At 30.4% G+C, this 15,846-nt stretch overlaps 1 protein-coding gene across 3 annotated transcripts in view; it reads right to left on the minus strand.

Moving 5' to 3' along the window:
* The window catches only part of LOC115890825 (acetyl-CoA carboxylase), an 87,681-nt gene that overhangs the window by 43,234 nt on the left and 28,601 nt on the right, over nt 1-15,846 (minus strand). For 2 of the 3 annotated variants that reach the window (XM_030911173.1, XM_030911172.1), the window contains exons 2-3: nt 15,218-15,364; nt 10,212-10,365 (exon numbers count right to left, since the gene is read on the minus strand). In XM_030911173.1, the coding sequence (XP_030767033.1) occupies nt 10,212-10,365; nt 15,218-15,275 (212 nt within the window). In that variant the 5' untranslated portion in view covers nt 15,276-15,364. Of the gene's footprint in view, nt 1-4,510; nt 4,657-10,211; nt 10,366-15,217; nt 15,365-15,846 lie in introns of those variants that run through there. The other variant, XM_030911171.1, reaches the window with a different exon arrangement.

The raw sequence follows: 15,846 nt of genomic DNA on the forward strand, positions 1-15,846 counted from the left end.
CACACTAACGAATAAGCTACTAGACAGTTCAATTTTTGTTGCACTAAAGTGATAACTTACCGTTTTAAGTCCCTCCACAACAACTTTATTTCAGAAGAAAATCATATAAAGTAATTTTATTGACAACGTCGCAAATTCTATGCGAAGGCCATAGATGACATACCGATGATCGATTAACTGTCAATCGAAAAAGTCATAAAATTGCTAGCTTGAGCTGATGTAAATAAATATATTTTCTTAATTTTTATGCTTACAAAGAAGATTCGTTACATTTTTGTGCTTAAATTAGATCATTCCACGTCTATATAAGGTAATAAAGTACTAATATGTGATGTTTTTACTGAATCCGTGTAGAAAATTTAACATATTTACTGTCCGTCGCCTGTACCTAAAATACGTTTTTTTGCCGCTTTTTAAAGATAAAACACATTCATCCAACAATTTTTATGCTTAAAAATATTCCGTTTAAGATAATCTTGCAAAAAAAACCCAAAAAAGTGTTAAATGCGTGGGGACCTATTGTGCACCAGAGCCTATAAAATATAGTAAACAAGTCTATATTTATTATTTTATATATTACAAGGAATAATTTTGCGCTTGAATAACGTTACCGTTTTAGTTAGCTAGTTAGTTAATAAATAACGGAACGCTAAAATTATGTTATGCCAAAACTCTCCATTAGTTTATTTCGGATCACCAGGTGGCTCTAAGGGCTCAAACACACTGACGACCACAACTGACGACCAGGTCGCACCGGCCAAGCCGCACCTACGTCTAAAACCATTGAATCAAATGATATATAGCGCACACTAACGTCTTGGCCGTCCGTTGGTCGTTGCGACCAGAAGACTGCACGCAAATATTATTATTTTTGGCCGCTTGTTGCCGGTTTTCTTCCAAATTAATAATTTTTCAGATGAAATCCCTCAAATTCAAGGCACAATATTTTATTTTCTATAAGATATAGTGTTTTAGTGTAGTTTTCGCACACGTGCAGAAAATCCAAAGAAATAGTATACAGACTGGATCAAAGGTAAACTTAAATCTAATCCCTTTTTTTATCAAGGGTCGATTCTAGTAAAAACTCAAAACATTTTTATATGACATACCTACTCTATTTATAGTTAGTATGATACCTGTTATTATACCTTTGAGTTTCGATGTTTAAAAAATAAAAAAAATAATATTTAAAGTTTTTCTACAACCACTTGTTTTTTTTTATTAAATTAGTTTTTTTAGTTGTATTGTAGTCATGTACAAGGAGGACAACTATATTTTAAATATGATATTTAATTTAACGTTCTTCAAACAGGGTTCATTAGACTATATTTCTACTAGGTACATTATTTTGAAAAAAAAAATTAAGAAAGTAACTTAAACATTCATAAAAATAGAAGTAATTACTGTTGTAGATTCTTGGTTATATTGTAAACATTGAAATAACTGGAAGCTAAACTTTCTACCTGCTTATATTTAGAGCCAGTGTCTGACGATCTTTTTTTACGATGGCCCTAATATGTTTACTTTTAAAGTCGATAAGGGCGCCATATCAGTAGAAAATAGAAACAGTATCTCCCTTTTTGTCGGTCGCGCGTACACAATGCTTTTTGTTTGTTGTGAATAGCAACTTCGCTTTTTAGTTAACTCGGATATTTTAACATTTCTGAAACAATATTTTCTAATTGGTAAAACGTAAAAAATCGTTAGATTTGACAACTCTGTTGAAACTGGTCGTTCATCTGGCCGCAGCTAAAAACGCAATACATCCGGCCAGCCGACCGCCAGGTTGTTGCGACCTGGTCGTCAGTGAGTTCGAGCCCTAAATGACAGACTTATTTGTTTTATATCAGTGTCCAATCTATCTCTAGTACGTGGCATTAGTCTATGAAGTAGAGCCAGAAAAGGCTCAAAACGAAGTAAGTAAATTACCAACAGATATTCAGGCTGAAGCGACAACCGCCATATTCAAACTACTTCCATTTAAATCTCGAATATCTTTTGAAAAGGAATACAAACATTTTCAAAAATGGAAGCTATTAAAAAACGTGCGAGAAGAAATAAAGTTTTTAACCTATCCTCGCTGTTAAAGTATCATTTAATCTACCCTTGCGGTTAAAGTACTATTTTATCTACTACTTTTGATAGAGATAAGGCAATTTTAACAGTTGCTATGGAAAACAACAAATTTGCCCAATGGACAAATATGCTTAATGTTTCGGGAGGTATGTCTCCTCCCCTCTTCAGATGCAAAAAAAAATCAAAGAACAAAGAAAAAACTAGTTAAAATCAAAATACAACTATTCAAGAACACTTTTTTTAGCAGATACGCCTGTTATAAACAGTTGGCACTCTGCTAAAATGCCATTATATTATTATTTTTTAAGCAACTTTGTTTTATTAGTAAAATACTAAGACAAATTGGTCTCCGTTAGATCAACGCAGTTGGTGTTTACAAAAAATAACTATTCTATTTTGTAAATTCAAAAAATCAAGTCCTTTCAAGAAATAATGTTTGATCTTTAATAGCCAAAATACAAGAATTGATTTCAAACACCTGACTGTATGATCGAAAAAAAAAAACGGTGTCACCGCATTTAAAATAATAAAACGATAATCATTTTTGTATGGCCGACGTATGCCTATAATACCGGGTGCGTATCAAAAGTGGCTCACCCCCTATAACTTTTTTATTTCTTCAGATAAAAAACGAGATTTGGTATGTAAGTATATGACCTAAATTAGGATTGATTGACGTATTCAATTGTTTTTGGTCACTTCCTGTTTCACCGGAAATGACTACAACTTCGATAGAAAATCACACTCAGATAGACATATCAGATGTAAACTTTTGACATTTCCGCTTAAAAAAATCGTATTTTAAATTTCCATCTAGAGTGGCTGTGTTAAAAACACTAATTTTTAATCAAGGCGTCTTGGAAAATTAGATATGATAGTCTGATATTTTTCGCGTCTTATCCTGGTCAGTTAAAAGATGCCCAAAACGTATTTTTCGACATATCTCAATTTTTTCAAATGGAACAAGGAACAAGGGTGGCTCATTAGCATATTTGGAAAAAGCATCATTTTTTTTACGAATAATTGATAGGTACCTCACACTTTTTTATTCCGTATTTCGAGTCAAATTGTCGTTATGAACCGCATGTTATAATTCCAAATAAACCATATGCGAAAATAAACCATATGCGTAAAAGTTGACATATGATATGTCATTCTATCCAGAGTGTCATTTTCTATGGAATAAAGTAAAAATATACTGGGAGTGCCAATTAAAAATCAAAAATTGTGGTCATTTCAGGTGAAACAGGAAGTGACCAAAAACAATTGAATACGTCAATCAATCCTAATTTATGTCATATACTAACATACCAAGTCTCGTTTTGTTATCTGAAAAAATAGAAAAGTTATAGGGGTGAGCCACTTTTGAGACGCACCCGGTATGCGATTTAAAATCTGACAAAAAAATCACGTTTAAAAAAAGTAAAGCAATTCAGCACAAAATGTCAGTGTTTTCGATCTTATGATACCTATATTTCATTTTGAACTTTCAGTCTTTCAGAATTTGTTTATACGTAGTATATTCTTAAAAGACATTTTAGAATTACTTTGTGTACGTTAACAAACGACAATGCTCACTTATTTTTTTGCTGACGCAAATGATCAAATGTGTCAAAGTACAAGGTAAAGTAGTCTTATTAAATGTTTTTTCAAATTAAATTGTAGACTCGTCATTGTCCATTGGTTGTCACGTAAAAAAATAACAATTGTTACACAGTTTCAGAAAAAAATACATAAGGTTTAGGGGGAAACATTATTTGCTCGTAAAAGGTTTATAAAACTGTAAGGTTAAATACAAGCCGCTAACGTAATAGAATACATTAATTATTCATAAGAAAATATTAAGGAATTGGTTTGAAGTTTTAATTAATATTTAATTTGAAAAATTCTACGTCAGTATAAATTAAAAATATTAACATACCTATCTACCAAGAAAAAAGTTATTAATTATAACTTATTCGCGGTTTTTTTATTCAATAACTTGTAAGAATATGTAAGAGTTATAAAATTTAAGATAATTGATATGTAATATTTAACCGGCAATTTTCTGTTTAATTTTTTTTATTAATTTTATTAAAATAATATTATAAGCCCTAATGCGGATACATTACGTCCGAGAATAACAAACTTAACCTATACATAGCTTAACCTCAAAACCTAAAATATTTACACACCCACTTTCGAATAAAAATCAATAAAATCGGTCATAAATCGTGAATTATTAATAATATTTTTGTCGGAAAACCTTTCCAATTCATAATTTGGAAATGTCAACATCCTAAAGTAATTTTTTTTTATAAAAACTTTCTTACGAAAGTAGATCTTGTTTTTAATATCTGTAGGCCATTAAAACTTGTAATTTTCAGTGTTGAACATTGTTTCGACTGTCTAGTTATTTTTTCTTGTTGTAGAAGATATTGTTCGAAACACTCACCGTTTTCTCAAATATTCGCTTTTCCTTGCACGATACCTAACCCAAAACAAAGCCCAAAACAAAATTATTGATGTAATGACGCGATCTCGTACGATAGCTACACAACACAACGCAACTATTGGCGGGGAAAGCACACGAGTGAGTCGCGCACAGACTGGAGGTCGCGTTTAAAAAGGAACGACCCGCGCTTTCCGTCAATTACGTTTCTCTTTTTAATTTTATTATAACAGGTGGATCTTGGAAGGGACATATTTATTTATGTCTACACAGTGCAAATAAAAACTACAACATCTACACGATTAGTAGTTGTTTCTACAGTCTGTGCAACGAAAGAGTTTACAATGACCGTTGCGGTCGTTCACTCTAATTCAAAGGTACATTGTTTTCTCCAAAAAAATCCTTTATAGGTATTTCGCCACTGCACTGCAAGAAAAATCTACAAAATAAAATAGTTATTTTTTTAAACACTTCTGCGTTAAACCAAAACGGACACTGCTTGTCAGAAGTTATGTTTACAGTAATACCAATTTGCCTAACAAAGAAAAAAAATGCTTAACGTTTCGGAAAGTTTATCTCTTTCTGTCGTCGGAAGCAAAAAAATACAAAGAATAAAGAAAAAAACTATTTAAAATATTTAAATTCAACTATTCGAGAACACTTTACTTTTTTTAAAACAGATACGTCTACAAGCAACCGTTGCCGTACTGTTAAAATGACCATTATATCAAGTTAAACTTCAAAAATAACGATTACTACCTGATAACAATTATTTAATAAGGTAAAACCAAAAATCCCAAACTTTCTGTATGATTATTTTTAAATTTTACGTATGTTATGTTTATTTATGTTATGTTCTTTAAAATCAAAGAAGCGATTGCCATACATTACTAACATTTACAGATGCATGAGCAATACATTTATTTTTATTAGATTGAATTAAAAAAGCCTCTTTTCTTTTTCTTTTAGAGGCTATCGCTTCTTTCATTATAATTTTGGCGTTATTCAAATTTATTCTGTGGCCTGTGTCCCATGAATGCTGACAAATCTTAAATTTGTGAAAATCTCCCTTTCTTAAATAATCTTTGTTCTTTAATTATAACATTTAAGGATCTAGATGTTTCACTAATGTAAAATTTATCGCATTCACAGGGTATTTGGTATATTAAATTTTTTGTTGTTCTGTATTCATTGGTTTAGTATGCGATAAAATTGATCTAAGTGTATTTTGCGTTTTGAAGGATGTATGTTATATTGTTTTCCTATCCTTCTTATATATTAATTTAATTAATTTGTGATTTTCTTTTATTTTGTACAATAATATGATCTATTTGTATATTTTATATTACTTAATCAATTGTTATTTTCTCTTGCTTTGTTTTTGTTTTGGTTAGTTTTAAGGGGTTAAGTGGTAGAATAGCTCTCTAGCTAAACTTCGCCCTATGTTTACCCTATGTTATACCGTTTGTTTCAATTTTTGAGATTAATGAATAAGGACGTTTTATTATTATATTAGTATTATTTTTTCCGAAACGCCTCGTATGTATGGAATTGTAAGTTGTATATATTGTGTATTGTTATCATTGGTCTATGATTTGGGATTTATATTATTTTTATTCTATTTTATTTTGTAGATTTTTCTTGCAGTGCAGTGGTGAAATACCCATAAAGGATTTTTTTGGAGAGATGAATCCGCCACATAGGTATAGACATTTTTTACATTGTTTTTTTCTGAACGTCGTTGTTCTGTGGACATCATAATATATTCTCTCGCCTGGATAAACTATAGTTGCACATATCCTCCAAGATAATTTTTTTATCTAAAATAAATCATAGATTGCTAAGCTGTCATAACTAGTCAATTAATGTTTAATTGTTTTCGCGCGCGCGGTCACTTATAATATGCACTTTCGGTTTTTTTACCTTAATTTTTTACTGCATTTGATAGAAAATGATATTCTGAATAGAATGACATATATAATATGTCAACTATTGACATTTTTAATTAAAAAAAAAGCATTTTAAATTTCAACTTAGAGCATGGCCATAAATGTAACGACAATTTGACCGATGAGCTACAGGCCAGTTATGATTAAAAATACGATTTGGACATATTTTAATTTAATCGGCCAGGACAAGACACGAAAAACATTAGAGAATCAAATCTATTTTTTCGAGGCTCCTTTTATTAAAAAAAATAGTAAAAATTATGATAACATAAAACTTTATAATAATATCCTAATTTTAGACAGGTATGTCAGAAAATATTTAAAAGTTTAAATAATACAGAAGTAAGATATCAGAAAAAAACAACTTCGGTTACAAATGTTATTATATAATTTAATTAAAAAATTAGAACATAAAAAAGGACTAAAAAAATTAAAACTGCACATCAATTTTACCATTATTAAATATGCCACAAATAATTACTACAAAGCAAATAATGTTAGCAGAGACAAGATAATGCAAGTAACCTATGTTTCATTAGTGATATCAAAATGAAAAAAAAATAAAGCTGGTTTCGCATGTGTACGCATTTCCGAATTTTTTCCCAAAACAACATGAGCAATTTCAATAATTTTTAGCAAATTTTTCACCTGTCAGACGTATTACGATATTACCCATTAATTTTAGCCAAACTATTTTTTATATTAAACTGCTCAACATCTCTCACTAATAAAACTTCTTTAATCGCTAGAAAAAAAGTGAAAAAGTAAATAATCCAAACTAGTAGGCCGCCTTTATAATTTGACAATCATAATATCGGACGTGGAAATAACTCAAATGAGTAAATTAAATGTGTCTAGTAGGCTGCCCTCATAATGACTTGTTGTTTGCAAAAGCGGCCGTAAAGAAAAAAAGCGGCCAAAAAAGATACACTTTAGGGACGTTAATAGATCCGTAAAACTTTTTAGTGACACTCGTTTAAAAAATACTTTAGTTAATTTGTTTTTTGGTTTGGTTTGGTTTGGTTGATTGACCTATTCAATTGTTGTTGGTCACTTCCTGTTTCACCGGAAATCACTACAACCTTTGATTTTTAAATGGCATCCTCGGTATTTTTTTACGTAACTGGATAGAAAATGAGACTCTGAATAGAATGACATATCATATGTCAACTTTTGGCATTTTCTCATATGGTTTATTTGAAATTATAACATGCGGTTCGTAACGAACATTTGACTCGAAATACCAAGTCCAAGTGTGTGGTACCAAATTCAGTGGCGGCTCGTCAGGGTAGGCAAGGTAGGCGGCGCCTACCCTACAATTCTGTCTAATTTTTTTACATTATAATATTTATTTACTCTATTAATGTTGCCAATACATATTAAAATACTATTAATACACGGAAATGAGTTGTAACAATTAATAATAATTTAATATTTGTAGTCTTTTTTATATTAATATATTAACTACCGCTGGCGTATGCAGCGTTAGAAATCAAAATAATTTTGACCGTTGGAGTATAATGCCTGCCGTCTTTGTTCGGCGATTTCTAGCATCGCCTTTCAAATTAAATTTTGATCTCCCACTCAGCCGTCGATGTGTGTTTTTTGTCTCTGTCTAACTCATCGCGCGGTAGCGACGGAAATCGATGACTACGTCGAATTAAGGCGGGGTTTAGGCGATATCTTCAGTCGCCTCTGCATGCGCGTGGAGCTCGATAGGTTTTAGAAATTCGGTATTCGGTGGTTTCCATATTTATTATATTATTCATTATACGTTATCAGTATTTAAAACTTTAATTAAAATATGTTTGTCGACTGCCTATTATTGACTTGAATGGTGCATTTGGTGTTCCTGTTCGTGTACAGTGCATTTGGTTGTTAATTTCTAAATTAACAAGGAGGAGATATGGATAAGTATTAATTAAGGTTAAAATTTGGAGCAATTAATTTTGATTTTCAATATGGATAATCCTATTCACACAATTTATGCGACGTATAAATACATTCATACCATTTACTAGTACTTCGGTTGAGAGACATTTTTCATGTTTGAAACGCATTAAAAATTACACTAGAAATTCAATGAAAAATAAACGTTTATCTTCACATGCCTTACTTTGAATCGAAAAAGATATTTTCATAGCCATTCAACAATCTGATAACTTTACAAATATAATAAATAAATTTTCTTTATTAAGAAATCGGCGAATCAATTTAATATATAAAAAGTAATTATTCTTTCCCTTTGTTTATGAGTCTCGAAATATGTACCGTATGATCGAATAAAAACGGCGTCAGCGATGGCTATGAAATGAAGATCGCTGTCATTTTATATGTAAATTTATATGGGAAATGTCATCGATCGTCATTTCCCAGCCAACTGGACGCCGTTCTTTTTCGATTATACGGTATATGAATAAGGCAATCTGTTTTTCTTTGTAAATTTATTTGTCTATATATTTACCTATTGTTAAGTTATGTAAATAAATAAAAATAAAATAAAATCCTATGATGAACTGCCATGGTACTATTATCTACCTTATTTATGAAGGTATAAAGGAAAAAATCAAGGTAGAAAGGAAATAAATAAAACACACATATACATTATGTTAATCTCATTATGTTGAATGCTGTTAGTTTAGTTTTATCCTAAATATTCTTAAGCTAAGTTACACATAAGCTAACATATTGGTTTTTACGAACTGGGTTAGGATATTATATAAATTTTGGGGAACGAATAGACGCAATTAAAATTTTGTCGCCTACCCAGTCCCACAGACCACGAGCCGCCACTGACCAAATTATTAGTAAAAAATGCTTTTTCCAAATATGCTAATGAGCCACCCTTGTTCCATTATTTGAAACAATTGAGATATGATTAAAAATACGATTTGGGCATCTTTTAACCGGCCAGGACAAGCCACAAAAAACATTAAACGACCAAATGTATTTTTCCAAGGCTCTTTGATTAAAAATTAGTGTTTTTAACACATCCATGGCACTCCAGATTGAAATTTAAGATACTATTTTTTTAAAGCAATAACGTCAAAAGTTGACATATGAAAAGTTGTTATTCTATTCAGAGTGGCATTTTCTATTGAATAAAGTAAAAAAATACCAATGGTGGCATTTAAAAATCAAAAGTTGTAGTCACTTCCGGTGAAACAGGAAGGGATCAAAAACAACTGAATGCGACAATCAATCTTAATTTATGTCAAATACTAATATATCAAAAGTCGGTTCTTTATCTGAAAAAATAAAAAAGTTATAGGGGTGAGCCACTTTTGAGACGCACCCGGTATATAATTTAAATAAAACCAAAAAAATAGACTTATTTCAAATTAATTTAATTTAAATACCTAAGTTAAATGTCCATTGGTCTTTTAGATTTATGCTATATTTTGTTGGTTTATAAAATACTAACAACACATTTTAGACAACACATTCTGACTTGTGGACTGCTGAATTGTTAAATCTAATTACTGCGGATTTTCTGGTTTTCAAGTCTACCGAATTAATATGTCCTTAAAAATAAATTATGGAAATCTTCAGGTTTAAAAGTAATTTATTATCATTTACCACTACTTAGAGTCAAAATAACTGAAATATAGAAATAAAAATAAACAACATAAACTCGCCAAAAGGTGAAATAAGGTCGACAATGTTGTACGTTGTAGGTAAACAAAATATCGGTTGTATTTTGTTGTTGTTGGTATATTTTTATATCAGATGGTTATAATTATTTCATAACTTACTTTAATCGTTTTCTTCTTTCAAGCAGTGCGATCTGATCGGCGGGAGATAAACCTCCCAGGCCACCTTGCCCCACCGAGGGGGCTGCTGGGGGTAAATTGTCAACGTCATCGTTTGGTGGAAAGTCGTCGTACGATTCTCTACTGTCATCGTCCCCTATAAACAGAAAAATACAATTATAGACGGTATTATAATAATATATAGGGTGTCCCGATATGTTCGGTCTTTATACCGTAGTACGTTATGATTTACTATTTCCAAAATTAGCTTTTCCATCATACGATATTTGCGGAAAAGACAAACCGTTTGAATTTATAAACAATGCGTGCGTTGCGGGTTGCGGGCAAACAAAATCGCCCGCGCGACGTTAATCGCATCGCACGCACCGCACAGCACGCAACGCCCATATCGTGTTCATGCTGGACGTAGGATTAGGGGAACATCCGGTACACTTCATTCAGGGCCAGTCCAAGAACGGTAAACTTATAGGATTGCTCATCCTCATAAGACGTACGTTCGCCTCTTCAACAGGCAGTTGTGACGTCATTGTAGTCCTTGTCATGATAGTGTGTATTATTGGTTGCCTATGGTAAACTAATAAAAATAACAGCTGAGAAATATTGAGTTAATTATTTTGTCGATATTAAATGTGAAAAAGGTGTTTTTAAAGTTTTTAAAGCTATATAGTTTATAAATACGTACATTTTGTGTTATGGATTGTGATTAAGTGCTTACTAAGCGCCTACGATATTGTTTATTAATTATTTTAAAGCAAAATGTGAAAGTACTCTAAAAATAATGCCTGCAAAAGGTGATGCTGGAAACTGGTGTTCTTAAAAATGCATTATGCAAATAATTAATACGATTTATACAGTTAATTTTCTATACTGCATACATACAAAGTGTTTAAATAAATAAATAAAATAATGAAAGTTTTGCATACGGCAACCAATAATACACACACTATCATGACAAGGACTACAGTGACGTCACAAAGCGAAGAGTTTTCGCATGCACCTGGGAGACACATTTCGGCTGAGCAGTCCTATTAGGTTAACTGTTCTTGGGGCCAGTCAACTGAGATATACGACCTTGAATGATCTGTTAATTGCATATATATATTAACTAACTTTTTTAACGATTTGATATGTATATGGTTAATTGACATAGCAAATTCCTGGTGCGCTAGATGGCGTATTAAGGTTTTATAGTTGCCTAAAAATTGCGTATAAAATTGTAAAATTTTTATAGTTGACTAAAAACTTACAAAAAGGGAGATATTTTGTCAAGGTTAACTAGATAAAAAATGACAAGTGCACTATATGCGTATATTTGAAGTGAAACTTCTTACTAACAACTATTAAATTGAAGGATTTGAAGGACATGTTTGAAAAAGTGTAGGTTGAAATGTTGAAAAAGTAACAAATTAAAAATTAATAAATAAGTTGATTCACTTTCACAAAATTTGTATTGAATTACAAATAATGTACCTATAAAACTATTTCGAGGAAGTTTTTTCGAAAAATCTGATTGTTTCTGATAGTTTTGTATCTACATTTCAAACAACTTACATAAAAATAATAAAATATGGTATATTCAAATTTTCCACTAGGTTTAGTTCATTCCTGGTACACTAGATGGCGCCACTTTAAATTCGAAGCTAAGAAATACACGGAAGGTAGCGTTCTTCAGTATGTTCTGTAGTGTCGATCGATTTTTTAATAAGAAAATATCTAGGAGAGCTATACCGGAACACCTGGTATATTTAATACGTAGAAAACACCTGTATAGAAAACGTATAGGTAGTTTATAAAAAAAATATATAAATTTATAGTTTAATCGTTCTGCAAATTCATTACCTACTCATATTTTGATAATAAAAATTAAAAATTTCGAAAACATCTTTTAAATTATTCAATTTAAAAAATTTTAAATTAAAAGCTTCATTAAGAACCTCGAAAAAATTAGTAGTTTCAATTAGTCGTAGAAGTTTGTTCACCTAATTTTAATGTAAGCATTCAGAACGTTATAATTAGTGGTAGTAATTTTCATTTAGTGGAAAAAGTTAACAAACTTTTGACTTTTCCACTAATTATACTTCAAAATTTGCCAGGAATGTCATTTTGGCCTTTCATTATCACCCGTCAAGAAAAATTTTGGTTAGAAATGTATGTATGTATGTATGTATGTATGTATGTATGTAATTGTCTTTATTTCCCACAAAAATAAATACAAGAGAAGTAATGATACAATAAACACAATGATATGAACATAACAGAATAAAACAAATTCAGTGGAAAATGGAGCGAAATTAAGAACATAAATTATTATGTTCTGCTCTTCCATTTAACTCCAGAAAATAAATAAATGTTAAATAAAAAGAAAATGCAAACAATCGCGAAATTATAATTAAACGATTATAATATAACAATACAAATACACTCATTTATACATCTTTGCACTGCTCTTCGAAAAGCCATAAATAAACGAGCCCTGGTCTTGAACGAAATACTCGTGAAACTCTTTAAGTGAGATGGTACCTGAGCATAGATCTTTGAGACCGAATAACTGAATGTTTCGGGAGGTTTTGTGGTAAGGAATTGATATATTAGTTTTATGACGGATATTAATACTATGAGCCTCTTGTCTCAACTGAATTTTATTGAAAAGATATTCTGATCTATGCGATATTAATATATTGTGATATAATATAATATTATTTAAAAGAAATCTATTTTTCATATTTAACCAATGTAGTGTTTTAAAAGTATGTGCTACATGATCATATTTTCGCAAACCAAATATATATCTTAAACAATAATTTTGTACTTTCTGTACTCTCTACTCTGTATATATCATCCATACTTAATGACTGTGAGAAAACGACGGAACAATGAGAGAAATGGGACAAAACTAAGGTATTGCATAGATTGGCTTTTACCTTACTATTTAAAAAATGCCGCAGTGGATAAAGCTGTCTTAATGCCGAGAATGCCCTTTGAATAGATGCAGATATGTGTTGCTTGTATTTCAAATTGTGATCAATTATTATAATACCTAGATTTTTGGCTTCGGTAACAATATCAAGATTGACATTATTAATCTTAAATTTAGCTAATTGGCAAACTACATGATAGCAATTTTTACTTGAAAATATGACAACTTGTGTTTTAGTTGGATTCAACTGTAATTCATATTTTAGAGACTGTGCATATACAGGGTGTCCCAGGCAGTGCCAAACGAAAAAAAAAAAAACAGCGCAAAATTGGCTCGAAAATGATGCTGCTTTTTGAACAAAGCGTCAAAATATGACATGGCTAGATCTAGTGTTTTACATCACTTGACGTTTAAAGTCATAGGCTACTGGTCAAAATCAAGAAAAATATACGCTTTAAAACTAAATCTTAAATAACTCAAAAACGATTTATTTTAGGTACAGGAACATGTATAGTTAAAAAGTAACGAATTGAAAAGCCTTTTCACTAATGAAAGAAAAAAAAGTGGGTTTCCATTTGAAAAAAATGATTTATGATAATTTTTAATCGCTCAATTCTATGACAGCTGCGGCCATTATTATATGACATTCGAACAATTTAATATTTGAAAAAAATAGCCACATGTTTCCTCTTTATGGCACAGTGGCTGTGACAATCATTAAGTTGGACGTTTAGGCTAGACACATATTTTTGACAGGCAGATTTTTTCGTTCAAAAATTTTAAATAATTTTTTCCTCAAAAACGGTTAATGTTAGATATAAAGTGTTTAATATCAAAATTCATAAAATTTTACAGAGAACTTAAGTACATAATAAAAAATGAAGGCACCCATTTAAAATAAGAAAGTTGCTGTCAACTTCCGGTATTTCCGGAACTGTCGCCATATTGAAAATATTTTTAATCGATAGATCTCGTTGTGAAACTATGATGTGCAAAAAATCTCCAAGCTAGATGTTGTAGTTCTATAGAAACTTCTAATGCACGCTCAGCCTGTGACACCCTGTATATGTTGTAAATCTTCATTGATCATATTAATGGCAAAATTTAAAGAATTCCTAGTGTAGAACTCAGAGGAGTGTCATCAGCGTACGATCTTACAAAACTTAACATCGTTGTGAATTAGAGAGGTTATATATATATATATATATATATATATATATATATATATATATATATATATATATATATATATATATATATATATATATACAAAAAAGCAGAGGTTCAAGGATTGAACCCTGAGGAACTCCACGTACTAACTTTATTGGACTAGATGTTTTATTTTCCAGTTTGACTATTTGTTGCCTGTCAATAAAATAGTTTTTCAATAAATTTAATGCACTAAGAAGAAATCAAAAGTTTATTGTTTTATAAGCTAAATATTATGCTTTCTCTATGGATACAATAGACTACCGCAAAAAGCTTAATTCAGAATCTCCCAATTAGTGAAATAAATTAGTGGTTTCAATTACACTTTATACTTTTTAGTTTACGATCATTCACAATGTCTAAAAAACACAATTAAAATTAATAAAATATCCTAGCAACATCTTGCGGTAGTCTGTTGTATCCATAGAGAAAGCATAATATTTAGCTTATAAAACAATAAACTTTTCATTTCTAACCAAAATTTCTCTCGACGGGTGATAATCAAAGGCCAAAATGACATTCCTCGCAAATTTTGAAGTATAATTAGTGGAAAAGTCAAAGGTTTGTTAACTTTTTCTACTAATTGAAAATTACTACCACTAATTATGACGTTCTGAATGCTTACTTAAAATTGGGTGAACAAACTTCTACGACTAATTGAAACTACTAATTTATTCCACTGATTTCGAGGTTCTGAATGAAGTTAAAATGTCACTAATTACAGCCAATAATTATTTTTCTATGATTTTATAAAATTAGTAGAAATTCTAGTAGTGTATGTATTATAATTTCTAAAGTTCCATCCCAAAAACTTGTAGATATTTATTTTTTTAGTAATTACTAATTACCTATAAGTACTTACCGATTGTCCAGTGTCCAAGATCTCCATTTTGAACACCATTCTCTTGACTTTCTGTCATTATTATTTCGTGATTTTCTGGGGCTTTCACTTGCGACACATCAAGGGTTTTGGTTCTATCCGATTTGCCAAAAAGTAGATAAAATGATTCTGAAAGAAACATTTCAGATTAAAATTTTTGTTAATAGGTGTAACAAAAAATATTACCAAAAATTACACTTCTACTCGGCTACACATTATTAAATGTAATTCTATTTGAACATTGTAATAAGTAGTATTTCATAAATAATTCTCTTTAAAACCTCTGTTAATTTGCTGATGTGTAAAAAATGTTTAAGCTTTATGTCACCGTTTGTCGTAAAAAAACTATATTTTGGAATAAATGTCAAATGACAACACTCTTACGTAAATAATTAGAAAAAAATATTCTGAGAAAAGTTAAATACCTGAATAAAGAAAATATTAATATAATGTAATAGTCATTATTTATAAATGGTTTGTTTTTATATAATTATTTGGATCTTATCGAGGAGTAATATTGAAAATTTAGAATTATTAATTATTATACCTGATTAGACATTAAAACACCTGCTTCATTGATGCCGCTTCATTTAAAAAGTAGCAGTATCTTT

Source organism: Sitophilus oryzae, unplaced genomic scaffold (assembly GCF_002938485.1).
Source record: "Sitophilus oryzae breed Bouriz unplaced genomic scaffold, Soryzae_2.0 scaffold_929_pilon_pilon, whole genome shotgun sequence".
Classification (NCBI taxonomy): Eukaryota; Metazoa; Arthropoda; class Insecta; order Coleoptera; family Curculionidae; genus Sitophilus; species Sitophilus oryzae.